This window comes from Erythrolamprus reginae, chromosome 2 (genome assembly GCF_031021105.1).
Source record: "Erythrolamprus reginae isolate rEryReg1 chromosome 2, rEryReg1.hap1, whole genome shotgun sequence".
NCBI classification, from domain to species: Eukaryota; Metazoa; Chordata; class Lepidosauria; order Squamata; family Dipsadidae; genus Erythrolamprus; species Erythrolamprus reginae.
This window is the reverse complement of record NC_091951.1, coordinates 79448909-79472307: the sequence shown is the minus strand read 5'-3', so window position 1 is coordinate 79472307 and position 23399 is coordinate 79448909. Positions and strand designations below refer to the sequence as shown.

Sequence of the window (23399 nt, the reverse complement as noted above, 5' to 3'; positions counted from 1 at the left end):
GCAAAATACTTTTGGCAAATCCATTGCTTGCTTATGTACAATTTAAAATCAAGATCAATTGTTTAAAACTGTCCTCCCTTTCTCTCTCTCTCTCTCTCTCTCTCTCTCTCTCTCTCTCTCTCTCTCTCTCTGTGTGAGAGAGACAGACAGACAGACATTGACATACACAACTTCAGGGACATGCCTTTTGTTGTTTCATTTTGCTTTATACTTTATACTTAATATTGTGTTCAGTTCTGGAGACCTCACCTGCAAAAAGATATTGATAAAATCGAACAGGTCCAAAGATGGGCTACAAAAATTGTGGAAGGTCTTAAGCATAAAACTTATTGGGAAAGACTTTATGAACTCAATCTGTATAGTCTGGAGGGCAGAAGGGAAAGGGGGGACATGATCGAAACATTTAAATATGTTAAAGGGTTCAATAAGGTTCAGGAGGGAAGTGTTTTTAATAGAAAAGTTAATACAAGAACAATCTGAGGTTAGTTGGGGGAAAGATCAGAAGCAACGTGAGAAAATATTATTTTATTGAAAGAGTAGTAGATCGTTGGAACAAACTTCCAGCAGACGTGGTAGATAAATCCACAGTAACTGAATTTAAACATGCCTGGGATAAACATATATCCACCCTAAGATAAAATACAGGAAATAGTATAAGGGCAGACTAGATGGACCATGAGGTCTTTTTCTGCTGTCAATCTTCTATATTTCTATGTTTCTTTACAAGCCCTGCACAAATTGTCAACTGGATTTAAGGCCAAATCAGCACTTTGGCATCTCTCTCCTTTCATGCATAGGCAGTCTTAATGCAACAATAGCCTAGCAACCGTGGTGGGGAAACGAGGCAAACCATTGGCCTGTAATTTGAGCCTGGCTTCGCAGACCCTTTTGTGCCTGTTTCCTTGGACACCAGAAGCAGGAAGTGATAAGTTTATACCAAGCACCTCCAACAATCCTGCACCACCGCTTGCCTTTGCTTGCAGGCAATGAAGGGCCTACTAACTAGCCAGGAACAGGATGGCTGGAGGGAAGTGATCAGCAAGGAGGTTTTCTGCAGGATCAGATGGAAGGCAAAATATGGACGGAAATACCCCCAGCGCCTGCCCGATCCTGGCATCTCCAGGCAAAAGTGTTCGCTGCCTGACATCGACCTTTCCAAGGAGGACTCAAGCTCTCGAAATCGAGACGCGGCTCCCCAAAAGGAGCCAGCAGAAGAGAAGGTTGGGCTGAGTCTCCAGGAGCCTCTTCCAGAGATGCGGGTCCCAACTCCAGAGACCACACAGCTGCTATATAAGGGCTTCTCCCATGAAGGCAAAGGAAGGCAGCAGTACCTCAAAGAGAGAATGATGAAGTCTCCTGAAGAAAAATTTTGCTACCCGGTGCTGTCTTCATGGGAGTATGGTTGGCGCTTAGGTAAGACGGGCTTCCCACTCTGATGCTCTCAACAATAAACCCAGTTTACTGATGGGAATTCAATCCTAGTCCCTAAAATTTGTTTTTTGGAAAGTTTTTTTTTATTTTATCTCTACGCATCAAGTACAGTGGTACCTCTACTTAAGAACTGAATTCATTCCATGACCAGGTTCTTAAGTAGAAAAGTTTGTAAGTAGAAGCAATTTTTCCCATAGGAATCAATGTAAAAGCAAATAATGCATGCAAACCCTTTAGGAAAGAAATAAAAGCTCAGAATTTGGGTGGCAGGAAGAGGAGGAAAAAGAGGAGGAGGAGGACAGTCACTGCCAAAGGAAGAAGGTGAGGTGAAGGGAATTTAAAAAAATCCAAAACTTTAAGGTTTAAAAAAAGAGAGAGAGAGAGACTCTGAGGCAGTGTTCCCTCTAATTTTTTTTTGGGGGGGGGCGGAAAAGTATAGTGTCTGAGCGGCAGTCCCTTCTCGACTGGGCGGCACAGAAATAATAAACAAACAAACAAACAAACAAACAAACAAATAAAAACCCACCCTGTTTTGCCTCAGAGAATTTCAAAATAAAATACTGTACTGTCTGTCTATAACAGTGAGCTCATAATAGGGCAACTCTATCAATATCAAAATGCCACTTAAATAGTTGAGCTAGTTTCAAACTCGATTTTGATTTTCTTTCTCTCTTCCTTACTCCCATTCTTTTTCTTTCTCTTTTCCTTCCTCTCTTTTTTCTATCTGTTTCTCTCTCTTCCTCTCTCTCTCCTTCCCTCTCACTCTTTCCCTCTCGGCTTCTGGGCAGGTTTGGAAAACTCTGAGTTGATGATGATTTTTAAGTGAGCGATTGCTCACTGCTCAGCTTAGAGGGAACTATGCTCTGAGGTGGTGAGGAGGAGCACGTGCCTCCCCTACACCCAGCGCGAGGCTGCCTCCCACGCACTACACCAGAGAGAAACCCCCTGGGTTTCTCTCTCTGGCACGGTGTACAGGAGGCAGCCTCGCGCCGGGTGTATTAGAGGCGCGTGCTCCTCCTCACCGCCTCAGAGCCTCTTTTTTATTTTTAAAGCCTTAAAGTTTTGGATTTTTTTTAATTCCCCTCACCTTCTTCTTTCAGCAACAACTGTCCTCCTCCTCTTCTTCCTCCTCTTCCTCCCACCCAAATTCTGAGCTTTTATTTCTTTCCTAATGGGTTTGCACACATTATTTGCTTTTACATTGAGTCCTATGGGAAAAATTGCTTCTACTTACAAACTTTTCTACATAAGAACCTGGTCACGGAACAAATTAAGTTCTTAAGTAGAGATACCACTGTACTGTATATTTAATATTAATTTCAGATTTAATGGAATTTTATTTTAAATACAATTTTAGCATTTTGTTTTGTACGAATCCATCCTCAGTGTTAATTTATGTATGGGATAGGAATTCCAAATCTAATTTTATTGCATTGGGCCTTCATTCCTTAAATTTACTTCTGGCAAGTCCTTTTCTAACTTGATAATTTCCAGGGGTTTTAAGACTATGATTTAAAGAAGTTGGCATGATAAAGACACATAGAAAACCACCACTTTGCCCATGGATCAGATCAAAGTACTAATACATTTGCTTATCGGTAGTTATCTTCTGAACTTTGTTTTATTGCAATTTGGAGTCATTTTACTAGCTTATACACAGAAATCAGAACAGTGTTATGTGTGCGGCCAGGTTGCTTTATATAGTGCTAAAATAAATAAAGTAATGTCAATATATTGTTTGTTTTTAACCATAAGAATTTTCCATAAAGTTAAGTTGGTCTAGAATAGAGTTGCTCAATACTACCAACTTTAAGATGATTCCAATTCCCAGAATTTCCCAGCTGGCTCGGGAATTTTGGCAGTTAAACTTCAACATCTTAAATCTAGCATCTTAAAGTTACTAAGATAAGAAAAGCCTCCCCCAGATGTATTGAGTTTACAACTGACAGAAATCTCAAACTAGGAATTCCAGGCTTTCAAAGTGAGTATACAGTGGTACCTCTACTTAAGAACTTGATTTGTTCCTTGACCAGGTTCTTAAGTAGAAAAGTTTGTAAGTAGAAGCATTTTTTCCTATAGGAATCAATGTAAAAGCAAACAATGCATGCAAAACCATTAGGAAAGAAATAAACGCTCAGAATTTGGGTGGGAGGAGGAGGATGAAGAAGAGGAGGAGGACGGTCGCTGCCGAAGGAAGAAGGCAAGGTGAGGGGAATCAAAAAAATCCAAAACTTTAAGGCTTAAAAAAAAAAGAGGGACTCTGAGGCGGCGAGAAGGAGCATGTGCCTCCCATACACCTGGCGCGAGGCTGCCTCCCATACACTGCGCCAGAGAGAGAAATCTAGGTGGGTGAGAGGGGGAAACCTCCTGCTCCTTTGATCAAAAGGCAGTTGCTGCTGCTGCTGCTACCTGCTTCTTCTTCCTTCCCATGCTGAAGAGCTCCCCTGTTCTCTTGCTCGCTCACTTTATAGCCAGCGCCTTTCCTTCACTGTGGCGACACCTCGGTTTGGCTGAAGCCGAGTTGATTCAGCCGGGGTGAAGCACCCCTTTTGCCCAGATGCTCCGGAAGGCAACCTCCCACTGGGAGGCAACCAAGTGTCCAGAGAAAGGAAAACACTTCATTCGCTCTGGACTGACAAAGCCTTCTTAAGTGCCACAGAAAAGCTCCTCTGGCAGTCCAGAAAAGTCCAAGAAGGCCGGGATTAAAGGGAGAATGGCAGGAAACTGGCCGGGCCTTCATGACGTTCTCAAATTTCCTGGGAAACTTTTCTGAGCTCAGGTTCTTAAGTAGAAAATGGTTCTTAAGAAGAGGCAAAAAAATCTTGAACACCCGGTTCTTATCTAGAAAAGTTCTTAAGCAGAGCTGTTCATAGGTAGAGGTACCACTGTACCTGGAAAGCAACTGGTTGTATAAGGAAGGTCTGGGAACCCACAGATAATCTCCTTCTGAAGGTCTTTTTTAGCGTTGCTCAGTTTGAGATTCACTGGCCAATTTGATATTGCTAGGAGAAAGAATTGTGCTTACTCCGCCAACCACTCACTATAATTTTCATTTTTAATGATGGAATCTGAATAAAGTTCCAGCATCTTCAATAGAGTCGTAAGGCCTAAGCATAGACCAGTTTTTATCATGTCAGGAAGTTGATGACATGTTTATCTCCATCTTTTCCTGTCAGCTAATGAATCGTGGCTGGTTTACAATGGCAACTGGACATTATGTCATTTAACAGGTGGATTTCTGCTCAACATTATTCAGACAAGTTTACCTTGATAACTACAATTGCAGTCTCTACGGCTCTAAATGCAAAGATGTCTGCTTGAAAAGGCAGGAAAATTTCCGCAGGACGTGTATTGAATTTCTGCATAGTGTGTTGTTGTTAGAGAGGTGGGCAATGAATTTCCCCTCCACAAATATTATTTATTCTGTTCACCAAACCTTCCTTTGTGCTCTGCCGGCGTGTTTCAACTGCCCGTAATTACAGGGTAATTAGTCCAGGAAGACACGATAAGAGGAAAACGCAAAAGTTTTTATAAACAGGAAAACAGAAACAGCTCCCTTTTTAAATGTCAAAGGGATTTTCTGGTACACACAAGGCACAGGTTAAATGCAGTCCAATTGCTCACCCAATAACTGGGAAATTGAGTCCAATTCTAAAATCCAGAGAGTCCACACACAATCTTGAACAGCACAAAAACTATGATCTTGACGAAACAATGAATCAGATAAACTGCCATGAGGCTAAAACACCAAGCTGCACTTTTATCTATAGCACTATTTACAGCAGCCCCACCCAACCACAGATGGCCTCATTTTCTCTTATAATAATCCTTCAGTTGTTGTCTCCTATGCATCACTCTATGCATGCGTGGATGTGTCATTAATTCTTGTTCAGAATCCAGGGATGATACAGATGATTGATCTCCTCCTGGGCTGTCTGCCAAACTCCCCTCTTCCCTGTCACTCATACTTCCTTGGTCAGAGGAGACTTTGTCGGCAGATTCCATCGGGAGCAAAACAGGCCTGCGGCATGTGGATGTTTCCCCCACATCCACCTGCACATTCCTTGGGGCAGGAGCTGGGCCAGAGCTAACCACAACACCTTTTGTTTCTTTCCAAATTGTAAAAACCTTATTATCCTGAGCATGTGAAGACAGATTCTGGCAGACTGAGCAGATGAAACCTACTAGAATAAGACAACGGTCATGAAGGCGGTCTCTGCAACTGATGCATCAAATAAGTTCTGTTCTTCATAATGGGTTGTTTTAAAAGCCATATTTTGCTCAGTGGGAACCATAAAGCAGCAGATCCTTAGGCCAGAGTCCCCAACCTCCAGCACTGGGCTACAGCATGCCAGAAACTGGGCCACGCAAACAAGTGAAGCCCCATCCATGGGATGCAGGCAGCACATGAAACCATGCCCCCTCCAGTCTGTGGAAAAACCTCTCTCTGTGGAACTGGTCCCTGGTACCCAAACAGTTGGGAGCCGCTGCCTTAGGCAATTAAGAATTATTCAAATTAAGCAACCAACAAAACAGGATTCCTCTTCCTTGTCAGATAAGAGGAAACCGTGGTTACCTGCTAATTGTAAGCATGCACAATTGTCTGTTCTGGAGCTTTGTGCAGAACAGGTTATCCACTCTTTCCAGCAGATGGAAGTGATATTGTATGTATATATAGTGATATCTCCGGGACCGCCTTCTGCTGCATGAATCCCAGCAACCGGTTCGCTCCCACAGAGTTGGCCTTCTCCGGGTTCCGTCGACTAAACAATGTCGTCTGGCGGGACCCAGGGGAAGAGCCTTCTCTGTGGTGGCTCCGACCCTCTGGAACCAGCTCCTTTGTGGTCGGATTTTTCTTTTTTCTAACCAGCGGTAAAAGGGGTCCCAGCACTTATAAAACACAGATTCTTCATCATTTCTAAGTTCCAGAGTTAATTTAGTCATTTCTGCACAATTTCTAATTTTTTCTATTATTAATCCATCTTGAGGTATATCTTCATTTTTCCACCATTGCGCAATTGCTAATCTGGCTGCTGTAGTAATATGGATAACTACATAAATATGATTGTTTTCCAGTTTCTGTCTTAAAATACCTAAAAGGAAGCATTCTGGTGTTTTATCTAATTTAAGATTAAGGATTTCATCTAGCCAAATTACAATTTTTTTTCCAATAAACCTGCGATTTTTTACATTGCCACCAAAGGTGGAAATATGTGCCTTGTTCTTTTTGACATTTCCAGCAAGTGGGAGACAATTATTTATTATTATTATTATTATTATTATTATTATTATTATTATTATTATTATTTAGATTTGTATGCCGCCCCTCTCCGCAGACTAGTTTTATAGGGATGGTGTGCCACCTATAGAACATTTTGACTATATTCTCTTTATATGGAATAGCTAGCATCATTTCAAAATTCCTGCTCCACATTCGTTGCCATTCTTGTTTTTTTCTTCAACAATTACTTACACTCAAGAAAGAGTGATGTTTCTTCTACACTCCGTATTTTTCCACGTAATCTCCATCCTGTTCTATGACCTTCCTCCAGTGAGACACAAGGGTGTGTATGCCCTGTCGGTACCACTCCTTGTTCTGGTCATGAAGCCATTTCTGCAATGTGCGAATCACCTCTTTGCCTCACCCACTGTGCCCAGTAACTAACTGTACTCCTGTTGATTGCAGGTTTTCCATAAACTGTACAGAAACATTTGTGAATGTTCCCAACAGTTTCTTTCTCCACAGTGAGAAATTCAATGACGACATGCTGCTTGTAATGTACATCACTTAGAGACGCCATTTTGAAACACTGCTGTAGCTATGCAATCTGTCTGAAGAAACACAAAATTTACACATGCACTCCTGACAATTCAAATACTTCTCAAAAAAATTAAGGGAACACTCAAATAGCACATCCTAGATATGAATGAATGAAATATCTATCTATCTATCTATCTATCTATCTATCTATCTATCTATCTATCTATCTATCTATCTATCTATCTATCTATCTATCTATTTATTGGATTTGTATGCCGCCCCTCTCCGTAGACTCGGGGCGGCTAACAACAGTAATAAAAACAGCATATAACAATCCAATATTAAAACAGTTAAAAACCCTTATTATAAAACCAAGCATACATACAGACATACCATGCATTCCTCACTGAATACTTTGTTCTGTACAAAGTTGAACGTGCACAATAGCATGTGAAATTGATTGTCAATCAGTGTTGCTTCCCAAGTTTGATTTCACAGAAGTTTGATTTACTTGGAGTTATATTGTGTTGTTTAAGTGTTCCCTTTATTTTTTTTTGAGCAGTGTATATCTAAAGTTTCGCATTCATACCATTACTGAGGCTGAGAAAAAAAAAGTGGTGCATTGCTTTCTAGGTGACCCTCATATATAGTCTGCCTTTTCAATATTCCCTAGGATATTTCATTTATTCTAGGAGAGGAGTGGGTGCTAACTTCCTACATAGCTATAGGTGATGATTTCACAAGCAATCTCTCTTTCAGGACAAATAAATCCCTGATGCGGGTTTCATCATGTCAGGAAATAGATGACATGTCCATTGTTCTCTTGCCTCACCAGCTGATGAATTGTGCTTGTTGTGCTGTGGGATCTGAACTTTGTGTCATTTGGCAGTTGGAAATCTGTTAAAAATTGTTCAAGCAAGTTTACCTTCCCAAGGAAGCTGCGGCTGGGGCATTACATTATGTACAAATCAGGGATGGGTTGCTACTGGTGCAGTAAGCGAATGCATACCGGTAGCAGCCACCAGATTGCGCAATGTGCGTGTGAATGCTCCAGTGCCAGTCCTATGTGCGCCGCCATCTTTTTTCTTTAATGTTTTGCATTTTTTGCTTCATCCGCATGTGCAGAAGCAAAATCTTGTGAGGGGATGTATAATAACTGAGGCCTTTTAATCAAACATGACAGTTTTAATCAGAACTTGCCAACCGGGCAGATACAGGCTTAAGAACACAGACATGAGAACACAGGCTTATATACAGCACGCCTTCTGAGGCAGCTACCAATGAAATACAGAGGAAAGTTCCCGCTTACAAGTAACTGGGCTTACGTGCCCAATCAGCACCCTGGAGAGGGATACGCGAGCTAGATTCTGACAGCCGGCTGTTACTATGCGGACACAGCACTCCTGCCCCTTCGGCTGACACAGACATAATCTTTTAAATATGACGGTCTGCGACAGATTCTCTCGGAGCGCCGAGGCTCTGTGGGATGTTCCGAACCAACGATCTCAGCCGGGTGGATCGCTTGGGGAGCCTGAACCACCTCCGCCTCCCTGCTATATGCCGAGGAAGAATTTCCTGCATTCTCTTCTGCCGTGGGCGGTCCCTGAAAACACTCCCCCTGAAACTCATTGGCTTCCCGATCTCCACACCTTTCTTCTCTATTAAGTCTGATCTGATCCAGGTGTCTTCTCCAAATTCGCCCGTCCCTTAACTCTATCTCGAACGAACGAGGCCCCAGTTCCCTGCATACTATACCTTTCTCCCAATTCTTTTGGCCCGAATAGGCACGGGCAAATACCGTGTCTCCTGCGGACACCTCCCGTCCGTCTGCTTCAGGCCATTGCACTGCAGCCGTGTACCCTGGGTGCAGCCTGTCAAGTATAATCCGCAACTTGCGACCCATTAAAAGCTCCGCTGGTGTCCTTCCCGTGGTTACACATGGGATGGTATGTTGGGCTAGGAGCACATCAGCCAACCTGGCTTTCCAAGAGGTCGGGGGCAACCTTTTGAGGGACTCTTTAATTGTCCGAACTGCCCGTTCCGCCTGGCCATTACTGGCCGGATGCCAAGGCGAGGTTAAGGCATGTCTAATACCTGCAGTTGCTAAAAATGACTCAAACAGGACAGATGTGAACTGCGGGCCGTTATCCGAAACTAGTAGGTCCGGAAATCCATGCGTGGCAAATAGGGTCATCAAAGATTCAATAATGGCCTGTGACTGAGTGGACTGCAACTGGGCCACCTCCACCCATTTGGAGTATGCATCCACGGTGATTAAAAAAGTTTGCCCCATGAAGGGACCGGCCAAATCAATGTGCAAGCGCGTCCAGGGGCTGGCAGGTGGTTCCCAAGTTAAAGGTTCAGCACGGGGGGGCATGGACCTGCTCTCCTGGCATACAGCACAGTTAGCCACACGCTGCTCTACCTCCTTATCTAATGCTGGCCACCAAACGTAATCTCTGGCCAAACCCTTCATTCTTACTATGCCAGGGTGACCCTTGTGCAGCAGAGACAACACCTGGTTCCTCAGCTTGCCTGGTATAACCACTCTGCCACCCCTTAAAAGAACTCCCTTCTCCACTGAGAACTCAGTGCGGCAGCGAAAAAAAGGAATGAATTGGTCAGCTGGGGCAGCGAGTGGCCACCCCCTTAAAACCCATTGCCTTACCTGGGCCAAAATGCGGTCTTTCCCAGTCTCCCTAGACACCTCGGGAGCAGCTAATACTAATGGCCCCTCTGTCAGAGCAAAAACGGAGCTGGCGGGTGCGGGGTCTGTTAATTCCTCATGTACAGGGCACCTGCTGAGTGCGTCGGCGTGCGCAATGTGACGACCCGGTTTATATATTAGGGTGTAGGTGTAATTGGCCAAAAAAACAATCCAGCGTGTCATACGCGGAGACCACACAGCTGGGCTCTGGCGGTTACCTGAGAGTAACCCTAACAAGGGCTGGTGGTCCGTTACTAACTCGAACCTTCTTCCATACAAGTGGAAACGGCGGACTCCCGCCACAAGGGCCAATGCCTCATTATCTATTTGTCCATAGTTTCTTTCCGCCGCGGCCAAGGTCCGAGAAAAAAACGCCAAAGGGGCTTCCGAGCCATTTGGCAATCTATGGCTGAGGACTGCCCCCACTCCGTACCGGGAGGCGTCACAGGTGAGAACTAATGGCAGACTTGGGGAATATTGAGCCAGGACACTATTTGAGGTAAGTATCACTTTGACCCCTCTGAAAGAAGCTTCTTCCCGCTCCCCCCAGTGCCAAGCAGACCGCTTGTCCAGTAGCCTATGCAACGGTTCTGCCACCGAAGCCTTATGCGGGATAAATACCGCGTAGAAGTTCAAGAGACCCAGGAAAGCCTGCAGCTCCTCCCTCGACTGGGGTCTGGGGGCATCCCAAATGGCCCTAGTCTTTTCAGGGGTGGGATGGATTCCCTTAGCATCCACCCTGAAACCCAGGAAATCAACCTCTGGAACCCCAAAGACACACTTCTTTGATTTGAGTTTGAGTCCCGCCTCCTGAAACTTAACCAGTACCTTCTTTACCCTGCGAAGTAGTTCGTCCTCGGAACTCCCCGAGACCAGGACATCGTCAAAGTAGGGCACCGTGCCTTCCAGCCCATACAACAAATGCTCCATTAATCCTTGAAACATACCCGGTGCAATAGAGACCCCAAATTGTAGCCTGTGGCACCTGAAGACCCCCCTATGTGTTATAATCGCCTGGGCTTCAGCAGTCATGGGGTCCACAGGGAGCTGCTGGTAAGCCTGGGATAGGTCGAGCTTGGCAAAGAGCTTACCATTACCCAGAGTGTGGAGTAAATGCTGCACCACTGGGAGCGGGTACGAGTGGTGAGCCAGAGCCTTATTGACAGTGCATTTATAGTCCCCACATAATCTCAAACCCCCATCCCCTTTAAAAGCGATGACCAGTGGGGTCTCCCAAACAGCCTGGTCAACCGGCTCTAACACCCCTTGGGCAATCAGACGGTCCAATTCAGCATCAACCTTTGGCCTGAGGGGAATGGGCACTCTGCGGGGCTTTAACCTCACTGCTGGCACCTTGGGGTCGAGGCTAAAAGAAATCGGGGTCCCTGTGTAGCAACCCAGCTTGTCATCGAAGACAGAGGGGAATTCCTTAGTAAGCTAATGAAATACAGACCCCCCTCTCACAGCGTTCACCCCCGAAACAGAAAGCCCCAAGGACTTAAACCAGTCTAAACCCAGGAGGCTGGAAAATGGTCCGTCCACCACCATAAGAGGCAACCTGCCCATGAACGATTTGAATATGACAGGGAATCTCCCTTTCCCCAACACTGGAATGGGCGCCCCTTGGTAGTCCCGTAAAGTCACAGTACATGGCTGTAACCGATTCTTGCTCAAGCCGGGCATGCATCTCTTTATCGTGGCCCAGGAAACCAAGGAATGCGCGGAGCCCGTGTCCACTTGCATGGAGCAATTCACGCCTCCCAGGCGAACCGTCACGGAGATCTTCTCTGTAGAAACTGATGTTTTCCTCACATACGTGCTAGCTGGGCGTGGGCAGCTATAAATGGCATTGCAGTCATCCCTCTTGGTGGAAGAAAATCTCCTCTGCCAGCGGGGATTGAAGCCTTGGAACTCCCTCTGCTCTCTAGGGGGGGCTGGAGGGGACCTCCGGGAACGGCAGACTCTCGCAATGTGGCCTCTGGCCCCACAACGCCGACAAGACGCTTCCTTAAACGGGCAATTTGACCGATAATGGTTTCCCCCACAACCTCTGCAAGGGGACAGAGGGGGCGGGGGGCGACTAGCAGGAGGATCACGACCCCGAGAAGCCCCCAGCCGGCAGACTTCCTCCTCCTCAGCCTCGCTGCTGTCCTCCTTTTCCGCAGCGGCTTTAGGTTTCTCTGGCACCGCTGGCACTTTTGTCGTAACGTTCACGGAACTGTCCATGGCTGCTAGAGACTGTGTGGAAAGCTCAAAAGCACGAGCTTCAGCTAATGCTGTCTGAAAAGTTAATTCCCGGGTGGCCAACAAGCGGCGTTTAAGGCGGCCATCCCGGACTCCGAATACAAGCCTGTCCAGCAAATAATCATTCAAGTCGGGAAACTCGCAATATAAAGCAGCCCGGCAGAGAGCGGCTACAAATTCATTAATTGATTCCCCCTCCGCCTGATTCCTCTGGTAAAAGACGTATCGCCGGGCACAGCGGGATGGGGCTGGGGCATAATGATCTTGAAGCGTTGACAGGAACGTCTGCCAAGGCACATCGTGTATAGAGACTGGAGCAAATAAAGCCCTGGCCGTCTCAAACATCTCGGGGCCGCAGAAACCGAGAAAATAAGATCTTTTACGGTCCCCAGAAATCTCGGTATACCCATTTGAGATCAGGAAACAGTCGAACCGGGCGACATAAGAGTCCCAGGTCTCCCCTTGTGGGTTGAAAGGGGGAAAAGTAAGCTGTACAGACATTTTCACTTACTGCAGAGATAGATGCGAGATGGAAATGCAGGGTTGAATTCTCGTCGCCAGTATAATAACTGAGGCCTTTTAATCAAACATGACAGTTTTAATCAGAACTTGCCAACCGGGCAGATACAGGCTTAAGAACACAGACATGAGAACACAGGCTTATATACAGCACGCCTTCTGAGGCAGCTACCAATGAAATACAGAGGAAAGTTCCCGCTTACAAGTAACTGGGCTTACGCGCCTAATCAGCACCCTGGAGAGGGATACGCGAACTAGATTCTGACAGCCGGCTGTTACTATGCGGACACAGCAGGATGGTCACAAGATTTTGGTGTGCTTTTGTTTCCTGCACATGCTCAGAAGCAAAACCACGTGGAGGGAGCAAATCCTGCATGCGAGATGACTGAAGATGCGCACACAGCACACTGGTAGCAACTGGTAGTAGCAATCCATCCCTGGTACAGATGTGATTGGTACTTTCTGTTCAAACATACCTCAGCAACCATTAAGAAGAAACTGCTTCTCTCTCTCCCTCTTCCTCTTCTCTTCTCTCTCTCATCTATCTATCATTGCCTGCCTGTCTGCCTGCCTATCTATCTATCTGTATCTCTCTCTCTCTCTCTCTCTCTCTCTCTCTCTCTCTCTCTCTATCTATCTATCTATCTAATGTATCTATCTATCTAATGTATCTATCTATCTAATGTATCTATCTATCTATCATCTATCTATCTATCTATCTATCTATCTATCTATCTATCTATCTATCATCTATCTATCTACCTATCTATCTACAGTATCCATCTTCTGTCTCTGTCATGTATCTATTTATTTATTGTTGCTATACCAAAAGCCTTGGAGGTCTTCTAGTCCAACTCCCTGCTTAGGCAAGAAACCCTACATTACTTGGTTATCCAACATCTTCTTTAAAACTTCCAGTGTTGGAGCATTCTCAACTTCTGCAGGCAAGCTGTTCCACTGATTCCAGCATTTAAGCAGTCTTTCTCATGGCAAATTTATGCTGAGAGGACTGCAACTCCCAGATTTCTCCAGCCAGCAAGAAGTCTACACATTGTGGTCTTGACAGAGGTGTCAATATTGAGAAACACTGCTCTGGAGCAATGCTGTTCTGGAGAGCAGACATGTGACAGAGAAGACACATTTCTGGGACCCATTATGTGGCATTGCTTGGTAGATGGGAGCTGGAGTATGCCAAGTGTTCAGCTCTTATAAGACAAAGAATTTGCCCTGAATATTGTAATTGGCCAGGCCCACTGTGTGAATAGTCTGGTTATTAATTTCATGAAGGGATCAAAGTTATCAACATTCCAAATGAGCTTCTGCTCCAAACAGCTGCCCATTTCTGATGCAAGCAAAAGGCTGATTTTAGAAGATATATGATGAATTATTGCACCATATAGTATCTCAATAGCCTTTGCCTGTTTGCATTCCAGCACCCAACCCAGGGCCGCCATCAGGAATTTTGGGGCCCCATACAGCCTAAGTGTGTGCCCCCCCCCGCCATTTTAAAACTACTTTAAGTCGCCGAGCCACTCCATCCCCCGGGGATCATTTCCCGCTTTACGCCAAGCAAGGCGGTCCCATAGGCCAGTGTTTCCCAACCTTGGCAACCTGAAGATATCTGGACTTCAACTCCCAGAATTCCCCAGTCAGATATCTTCAAGCAGTGTTCCCTCTAATTTTTTTTCGGTGTGAGCAGAAAAGTATAATGTCTGAGCGGCACATTTCCATGCCTGGGCGTGGATCGGTTAGAAACAAAAGGGGGTCACGTGACCTCAGGACACACAGCAACAGTCATAAAAATGAAATGGCAGCAAAGTTTTGATCCTCCGATCATCAGGCTGCTGCGAAGATACTAAGTGTTAAAAAGGGCCATGTCACTTTATTCAGGGCCGTTGCGACTTTGAACCATCAGTAAATGAACCAATGACGCCAATGTTTCTATCTCCTGAGTAAGAGGGTTATTAAGTGAGTTCTGCCTCACTTTATCACCTTTCTTGCCACAGTCGTTAAGTTAATCCTTGCAGCTGCTTGAACATCCCAAAAGATGTTCATATAACCCTGGGACATGGCCACCATCATAACTAACTTGTCAAGTGTCCAAAGTTTGATCCAATAACCTCTTTATTTTTCTAACAAAATCCTTTCTTCCTAGAAGGAAGAATAGAAAGAATAAAATGGAAAAGGGGATTAAAAGGGGATACAAAAAATAAAAAAAAGGGTTTGGTTCAAAGTTCTGCTCAGATTGAAGAAATTGGAGTTTGAGAAGGGTTGATTAAGCTTAGAGTATTGTTTTGTTTGCTCTTTTTTAACTTCTATTTTTCTATTTAGATATATGAATTTAGGAATTGCTGATCTGTTTTAATAAAGTTAGAAGTATTGATTATAATACGATATGCAGTAGGTGATACTGATTTGGATTAATGCATAAATGGAATGAAATTTAGCACTTTGGCATACTGGTTAATAAGTTAGAAATATTTTTTGAAGGAACATTAAGGAGGGAGTTTAACTAAAAGAAAATGTATGTAACTGGATGACAAAATTAGAAAAAAACCTTTCGCAACTTTTGGGATGAATGATATTAGTTACTAAGAAAATACAGCATTTTATTCATGGAAAATTAGAGGTGCATTGTATTATTTGAATGTTGAGAGAGAAAGAAATTACCCCCCAAAGGTCCTTCCACCTTCTTTCCCTCCATTCATTTCATTCTTCCTTCTTCCTCCCTCCATTTCTCTCTTTTCTTTCTCTCTCATTCTCTCCTTCCAGGTCTCTCTCATTCCTGCATCCTCTCCCTCTGTCTCCCCTTCACTCTCTCATATGTTTATCTCTCCTCCCTTGTGTATCCAATCATACTTGGCCAATAAAGAAATAAAGGAAGGATCGTCCCGGAACAGATCCCAATGGCTCCAAAACCGGGGGGGGGGGACCTGGTCGTGTTGGAGGGAAACGGGGTGTGGAAGAGACGTGCTTGCCAGGCACTTGACTCCAGCCCCTCCTGCCTTTTCATCCTCCCCCCCCATCTCTCCGAAGTTTTACAACTCCTCCCATTGTCTCAGCACTCACAATGATCAGCTCTCATCTCTTTTCACTGCTGGATTCTCCCTTTCAAAATGCAGGGGGGGGGGCAATCTTCCAGGCCCTGCTTTAAACCCTCTGAGGAGGCTTTTGAAACTCTTTCCCAGCAATCGGGTGGTTGCTGTCAGCAGCTTTGCTGGCCGTCGCAGGTCTTGACGTCAGGGGCCCCCTGCTGCCTGACCGGCTCTGTCGTTGCGTGCTGCTTCCCCGGGCGTCCTTGAGGTCAGCAGGCCCCTGTGCCGCGGGGGGGGGGGGGGGAGAGTGTGCAAGCCTCTTGCCTCCACCGCCTCCTTTTCCACCGTCCTGCTGCCTGAACCTGTTTACAAGGGGCTGGTGGAAGACTCGATGTTGCTTTTGCTAAAGGTAAGGGGGGGGGGAAAGAGTTACAGCGACATCGGATCTTCCACGCACAAATTACTGCAGGCGCCAGGAGGCTGGGCGGCAAAACCGGGCCCCCCTCATTTGTCAATTTGGCCGGGCCCGTGACACCACTCCCAGTAGTACCGGCCTATCGGCGGCCCTGACCCAACCAATGCATAATATTCACTAGACCTGTGTAAATAATAATAACAATAACAACAACAATGATAATAATAATAACAACAACAACAGCAATGATAATAATAATAATAACAACAACATTGGGAGGGACCTTGGAGGTCTTCAAGTCCACCCTCTTGCTTAGGCAGGAAACTCTACACTACTTAAGAGAAATGGTTATCCAACATTTTCTTAAAAACTTCCAATGTTGGAGCATTCACAGCTCTTCTGGAGGCAAGCTGTTACACTGATTAATTGTTCCAACTGTCAGGAAAATTCTCCTTAGTTCTAAGTTGCTTCTCTCCTTGTTTAGTTTCCACCCGTTGTTTCTTGTTCTACCCTCAGGTACTTTGGGGAATAGTTTGACTCCCTCTTCTTTGTGGCAGCCCCTGAGATATTGGAACACTACTATCATGTCTCGCCTGGTCCTTCTTTTCATTAAACTATCCATGCCCAGTTCCTGCAGCCGTTCTTCATATGTTTTAACCTCTAATCCCCTAATCATCTTTGTCGCTCTTCTCTGCACTTTTTCTGGAGTCTCAACATCCTTTTTGCATCGTGGCGACCAAAACTGAATGCAGTATTCCAAGCAGCTAGATCATCCTTGCTTAGCAGATGTGGGATTAGATGCTAGATTATATTTGTTTTCCAGTGTACTTTCTGATGACTATAGATATTATGGTATGGGGTCTGCCATCGTGCTGATATTAAGCTCCACCCCTCTATTTCGGCCTTATTTTGGCCTCATCAGCTAGCCATACCCTCCAACCTTTGCCTTGTAAGGCAGAGAATTAACCTCTAGGCTGTAGTATCCAATCCCTTCAGCTCTGCACCAGGGAAGGATTACATATTTTTGTGTCGAATCATTTTATATATATATATATAATTATGCATAGTATGGAACAGTGATGAGTTTCAAAAATTTTACTACCAGTTTCTGTGGACGTGGCTTGGTGGACATGGCATGGGAAGGATTTATTTATTTATTTATTATTTAGATTTGTATGCCGCCCCTCTCCGCAGACTCTGTATAATCTCCATTCTCACACTAGTCCAGGGAAACGATACTGCAAAATGAGTCTCAGGAGAAGTGGGGCATAGAAATCTAAGAAATAAATAAATAAAATCCCCCATGATCAGCTGGGACTCAGCAGGCAGAGAATAGATGGGGCCAGGGCCAGTCAGAAGTGGTATTTACCGGTTCTCCGAACTATTCAAAATTTCCACTACTGGTTCTCCAGAACTGGTCTGAACCTGCTGTATTCCACCTCTAGTATGGAAGATGAGAAGAAAAAGAAGTATTTGTCCCTCATGCACATACTGACTCAGGGCCATCTATTAAAAATGAAATGTGAGAGGGCTAAAATGAAGGACTGTACTTCTGTACTCGGTGCTTAGTTAAACTGCATTTTGACACCATGAGAGTTGGTGATGGCCACTAATGGACATTCATTTGCATTGGTTATTAAAGGAACATCACAGCTCCTTTTTTGCCTCTCGGCCCAACCCAGGACCATTTTCACGGCATGTGGTGGATGATTTTATGAACTACATTTAGATCAGATCGAAGGCTATCTAAGCCCAAATCTTTCACTTGAACGACTACAGCAGTGTTGCCCATGCAAAAAGCTGGGTGGGGTGGGGGTGTGTGTTCCACTGCAATGCCATAATGTTGCTTCTTTTGGCTTGATCCTCTCAGCCACATGGATGGACGCTAACCTTAAAGAAGACTGACACTGTATACAATGATATCAGCAAAGCACATTGATACCTTTTTATTCTGTTTTAAGGACTTGCTGTTTCTTTTCACATTCGCATGACCATTTGTTTTTAATTTTAAAAAGGGTAAAATATTAACTACAACAACCCCTATTTGATTTATTAATACATCTCAACTTCACCTTTATTTCAGGAGACACCATTAAGGACATCAGGACACCAGTTCATGGAAAATCTTGCATTGTAAAGGATACTTTCTACTTCAAAAATGGGACCTTCTACACTCCATCCAAAACTGACCAATTAGCATGAGTTACTGGCTGAAAAGAAGAAAAATGTCCCAGGGAGTTGCTACATGAGTGCCTGTTGCAATATTAAATCAGACGCCCTGAATGACCTGGGTCCAGATTTAATCGTACTCAGAGGCAACCGATTTAATCCAGCGAGATCTAAATGAATCATGGTTAAAGCTTCACTGATTTCAATGACTCTGTCTTAGGTCTGATCATATCAGGGGTGGGTTCTGTATTTCCCTGCTGAAAGAACTAGTTCAGGGGCAGGGCAGGCCTGGGTTGCTACTGATTCCAGTGACCCCGGTCACCAGGTTCTATAGAACTAGTCTGAACTAGGAGGCCCCAATTTCTGGATCATATGCAGATCCAACTCTATCTCATTGCCTCTATTCGCAATTTCTATTCGCCTCTTTATTATGTGCAATTTTGTCTGTACAACGGATTCATTGTCACACACACACATATACACATACACACACACACTGCAAAACAGAGATATTTTATGCAAAATATAAAGAGAGACTCCCCACCATTCCAGCTATAGAAGTAAAAGAGCTGAATCTTTATACTTTCATTAGTGACTTAAACCAGAGATAAGTTTTAGAATTCAGCGTTCTACAGCCTCTAAAGCAAGGGTCCCCAAATTTGGCAACTTTAAGACTTGTGGACTTCAGCTCCCTGAATTCTCCAGCCAGCAAAGAAAATTCTGGGAGTTGAAGTCCACAAGTCTTAAAGTTGCCAAGTTTGGGGACCCTTAACATTCTAAAATCTCTTTTGCCAGTTACGGTGAATGTATGAAGGAACAAAGAAATGAATAAAGAAAAAAAATGCACTGCAACTCATATAATGAGTTTTTCCGTTGCAGTTTCCATTGTCTTTATGAAACTAATGAATCATTATGTCAGCATAATGTCAGGATTCTGTCCTGCAAGTTGACTAAGCAATCATTTACAAAGGGAAGGGAGGAGCTTCAATCATACAGAGCCCAGTCCCCATCAGATCCAAAAGAGGACTGTGTGTGTGTGTGTGTGTGTGTGTGTGTTTGTGTGAAAAAGGCCAGGAAGGAAACTGAAGGAATCGAATTGGTAGAACCAGTTGAAGCCACAAGGCTCTTCACATCATTTCAGACTCTTTGTTCCTAGATTTGAACAGTTAGCCTCATATCATTAGGAATGATTAAAAGTCATCAGGTTGGATATGATCTTTGATTTCTACTAATTTTCTTTCTATCTATCTATCTATCTATCTATCTATCTATCTATCTATCTATCTATCTATCTATCTATCTATCTATCTATCTACCTACCTACCTACCTACCTATCTATTTATCTATCTATCTATCATATTTCTCTCTCTCTCTCTCAGCTCTTTCTTTCTCTCTCTCTCTCTATCCGTCCGTCCGTCTGTCTCTCTCTCTCTCTGTCTCTCTCTCTCATCTCTCTCTCTCTCTATCATCTCTCTCTCTCTCTCTCCATCCATCCATCCATCCATCCATCCATCCATCCATCCATCCATCCATCCATCTATCTATCTATCTATCTATCTATCTATCTATCTATCTATCTATCTATTTGTAGCATTTATATGCCACCCAATTCCGAATGGACTCTGGGTGGCTAACAATAGTAGAATAATATAAAACATAGCTACAATATAAACAAGAATAAAAACATATAAAAATACATTAATCCCTACAAACCATACATATTCTCAATCATTCATGGTTGCATCAGGGTGACCACTTAATGGCCCCAGGCCTGCCAGAAGAGCCTGGTTTTAACGGCTTTCTGGAAGGTCGGCAGGGTGGAGATAGTACGAATCTCCGGTGGCAGTTGGTTCCAAAGCATCGGAGCTGCCACAGAGAAGGCCCTTCCCCACGGTCCCACCAATTGATATTGTTTAGTTGACGAGACCTGGAGAAGGCCAACTCTGTGGGCCCTTATTTGTCGCAGGGAAGTATACGGTAGCAGGCAGTCCTGTAAATAGTCTGGTCCTGAGCCATGTAGGGCTTTAAAGGTGATAACCAACACTTTGATTTGCATCCGGGGACCCACCGGCAGCCAATGCAGCTCACGGAGAGTTGGAATAATATGTGTACACCAATGATAGTTTGCGCAATTGCATTTTGAACCAGTTGAAGTCTCTGAATGCTTTTCAAGGGCAATCCCTGTGTTGCAATTTTAATGTAAAGAAAGTGGAATGCCAATATTTTGTGAGGTGGAAATTAAAAGATTGTAGATGAGACCTCAGAGGATTCCTGTAGATTGCCCAGAGCAGGCTCAGAGGTAACTGAAAGATGATGTGTAAGCTACTTGAGCTCTACTCTATGAACCCCAAAGGTCAAGATGAAAAGCCTAAGCAAGCTAGAGGATGAACCCTGGGTGACCTAGGAAGTGATTTTCAGATCTGCCTTTCCCTGCTCTGGGGAGGAAATGAGAGACACCTTTGTTCTGAACTGATGGTCCCCTGTGGATCCCAGCTGCTTGGTTCAAGATAGGGGAACAAAAGCCCTGTTGTTGCCACCACATGAGAATATGAGAGGGAAAGCAAACAAGCGTCTATGTTTGCCTCATGGGTGCTCATGTTTTGAAAAGCGCACCAAACACTTAGGTATGCTTAGCAAAGCTGTCTCCACACTTAGTAGATATAATTTACAGGAAACCTGAGAATTTCACACTCATGAAAGTGCTTCTTGAAGCCAAGAAAAATGGCATTGCAGCCATCAGCTTATATTACCACTTCTGCATATATGCTTGTATTCTCCATCTCATTTGAAAACGTAACTGACTATAACTTTGTTTTACGAGGGTTATCCGGAAAGTAAGGTTACAAGGCACGTAGTTCTTGCAGGGAAAGTTCATGGGGGAAGTTGGTATTACTCTCGTGTAGCCCTCATCACCTTAAGGTTCGACTACTGCAACGCTCTCTACATGGGGCTACCTTTGAAGAGTGTTCTGAAACTTCAGATTGTGCAGAATGCGGCCGTGAGAGCAATCATGGACCTCCCCAGATATGCCCATGTCTCAACAACACTCCGCGGCCTGCACTGGTTGCCGATCAATTTCCGGTCACAATTCAAAGTGTTAGTTATGACCTACAAAGCCCTACATGGCATCAGACCGGAATACCTCCGAGACCGCCTTCTGCTGCACGAATCCCCACAGCCAATTAGGTCCCACAGAGTTGGCCTTCTCTGGGTCCCATTGACTAAACAATGTCGTCTGTTGGGACCCAGGGGGAGGGCCTTCTCTGTGGCGGCCCCGGCCCTCTGGAACCAACTCCCCCCAGAGATTAGGACTGCCCCCACCCTTCTTGCCTTTCATAAATTATTAAAAACTCATCTTTGCCACCAGGCATGGGGAAACTAACACACACACACCAATTGTCAAGGCTGGTGTATGGTTTGATTGGTTGTGTGATTATTTTATTTTATTATAAGGGGTTTAAATTGTATTTTAAAATTGTATTTGTACACTGTTTATGTTGTTGTGAGGCACCCCGAGTCCTCGGAGAGGGGCAGCATACAAATCTAATAAATTATTATTATTATTATTATTATTATTATTATTATTATTATTATTATTATTATTATTATTTATTGTGTTTTTACTTGAAGAGATCCTATGTGTCAGTGCTTCACTGAGATTGATGGAATAAAACAAACTATTATAAGGCAAGAAATGTAAATATAATGAACAAGGCATCACTTCATCTCTTCTAATATGTCCAGTCAGCGAAGCAGTGGAAGTGATGTGCCTGTGCCTGGAGGCTGTTGGGGCCTGGATGGGTGTCAACAAACTCAACTCAACCCAGACAAGACGGAGTGGCTGTGGGTTTTGCCTCCCAAGGACAATTCTATCTGTCCGTCCATTACCCTGGGAGGGGGAATTATTGACCCCCTCAGAGAGGGTCCACAACTTGGGCGTCCTCCTCGATCCCCACCTCACATTAGAGAAACACCTTTCAGCTGTAGCGAGTTGCGGCCCTATTTGGACCGGGAGTCATTACTCACAGTCACTCATGCCCTCATCACCTCGAGGCTCGACTATTGTAATGCTCTCTACATGGGGCTACCTTTGAAAAGTGTTCGGAAACTTCAGATCGTGCAGAATGCAGCTGCGAGAGCAATTATGGGCTTCTCTAAGTATGTCCATATTACTCCAACACTCCGCAGTCTGCATTGGTTGCCGATCAGTTTCCAGTCACAATTCAAAGTGTTGGTTATGACCTATAAAGCCCTTCATGGCACCGGACCAGAATATCTTCGAGACCGCCTCCTGCCGCATGAATCCCAGTGACCGGTTAGGTCCCACAGAGTCGGCCTTCTTCGGGTCCCGTCGACTAAACAATGTCGTCTGGCGGGACCCAGAGGAAGAGCCTTCTCTGTGGGGGCCCTGACCCTCTGGAATCAGCTCCCCCCTGAGATTAGGATTGCCCCCACCCTCCCTGCCTTTCGTAAACTCCTTAAGACCCACCTTTGCCGTCAGGCATGGGGGAACTAAAACATCTCCCCCTTGCCCATGTTGTTTTGCCGTTTGATTGATTGACTGTGTGCCTGTTTTTAATATATATTGGGATTGTTTTATGAAATTACTAATTTTAAATTGTAATTAGATTGGTGGGCACTGGATTTGTTATTATGTACTGTTTTTTTAATTATTGTTGTGAGCCTCCCTGAGTTTGCGGAGAGGGGCGGCATATAAATCCAATAAATCTAATCTAATCTAATCTAATATACCTGAAATGTGTCTCCTTTTAAACTGAAAGCGAATGAGTTCACCTTTCATTGGTAAATAGGTTGTATTCATAGGTTTCATAATCACAGGTTTCGTGTTATGACTTGACTGAAAGACGATATAAATGTGAAATATATTTTACTGGGTGATTTATTACACAAAGAGTGTTGACCAAGGTGCTGCAGAGGAATAAAGGATGAGAGTCTCCATGCACAATGTGATAAACTGAAGATGCTTTTTCTGATGTGGTTAAATCACTGCTTATTCTGTGATTCAGCATGTGCTGAGTGTTGGGCTGAAACTCCATTTGTTGTTCCAGTGTTGGTTTTTTTTTTGTTATTCTTGGGACTCTCATTCTTTTCTGCAC

The 23399-nt window shown here is 44.4% G+C and overlaps 1 protein-coding gene across 1 annotated transcript; it reads left to right on the top strand.

Moving 5' to 3' along the window:
- The first annotated feature begins 917 nt into the window (after positions 1 to 917).
- On the top strand, positions 918 to 21848 carry LOC139160502 (protein SPMIP1). Its single transcript, XM_070738429.1, has 2 exons — positions 918 to 1413; positions 18196 to 21848. Exons 1-2 carry the CDS (start codon positions 987 to 989, stop codon positions 18312 to 18314), a joined length of 546 nt encoding a protein of 181 aa, XP_070594530.1. The 5' UTR covers positions 918 to 986; the 3' UTR covers positions 18315 to 21848.
- Positions 21849 to 23399: the final 1551 nt, after the last annotated feature.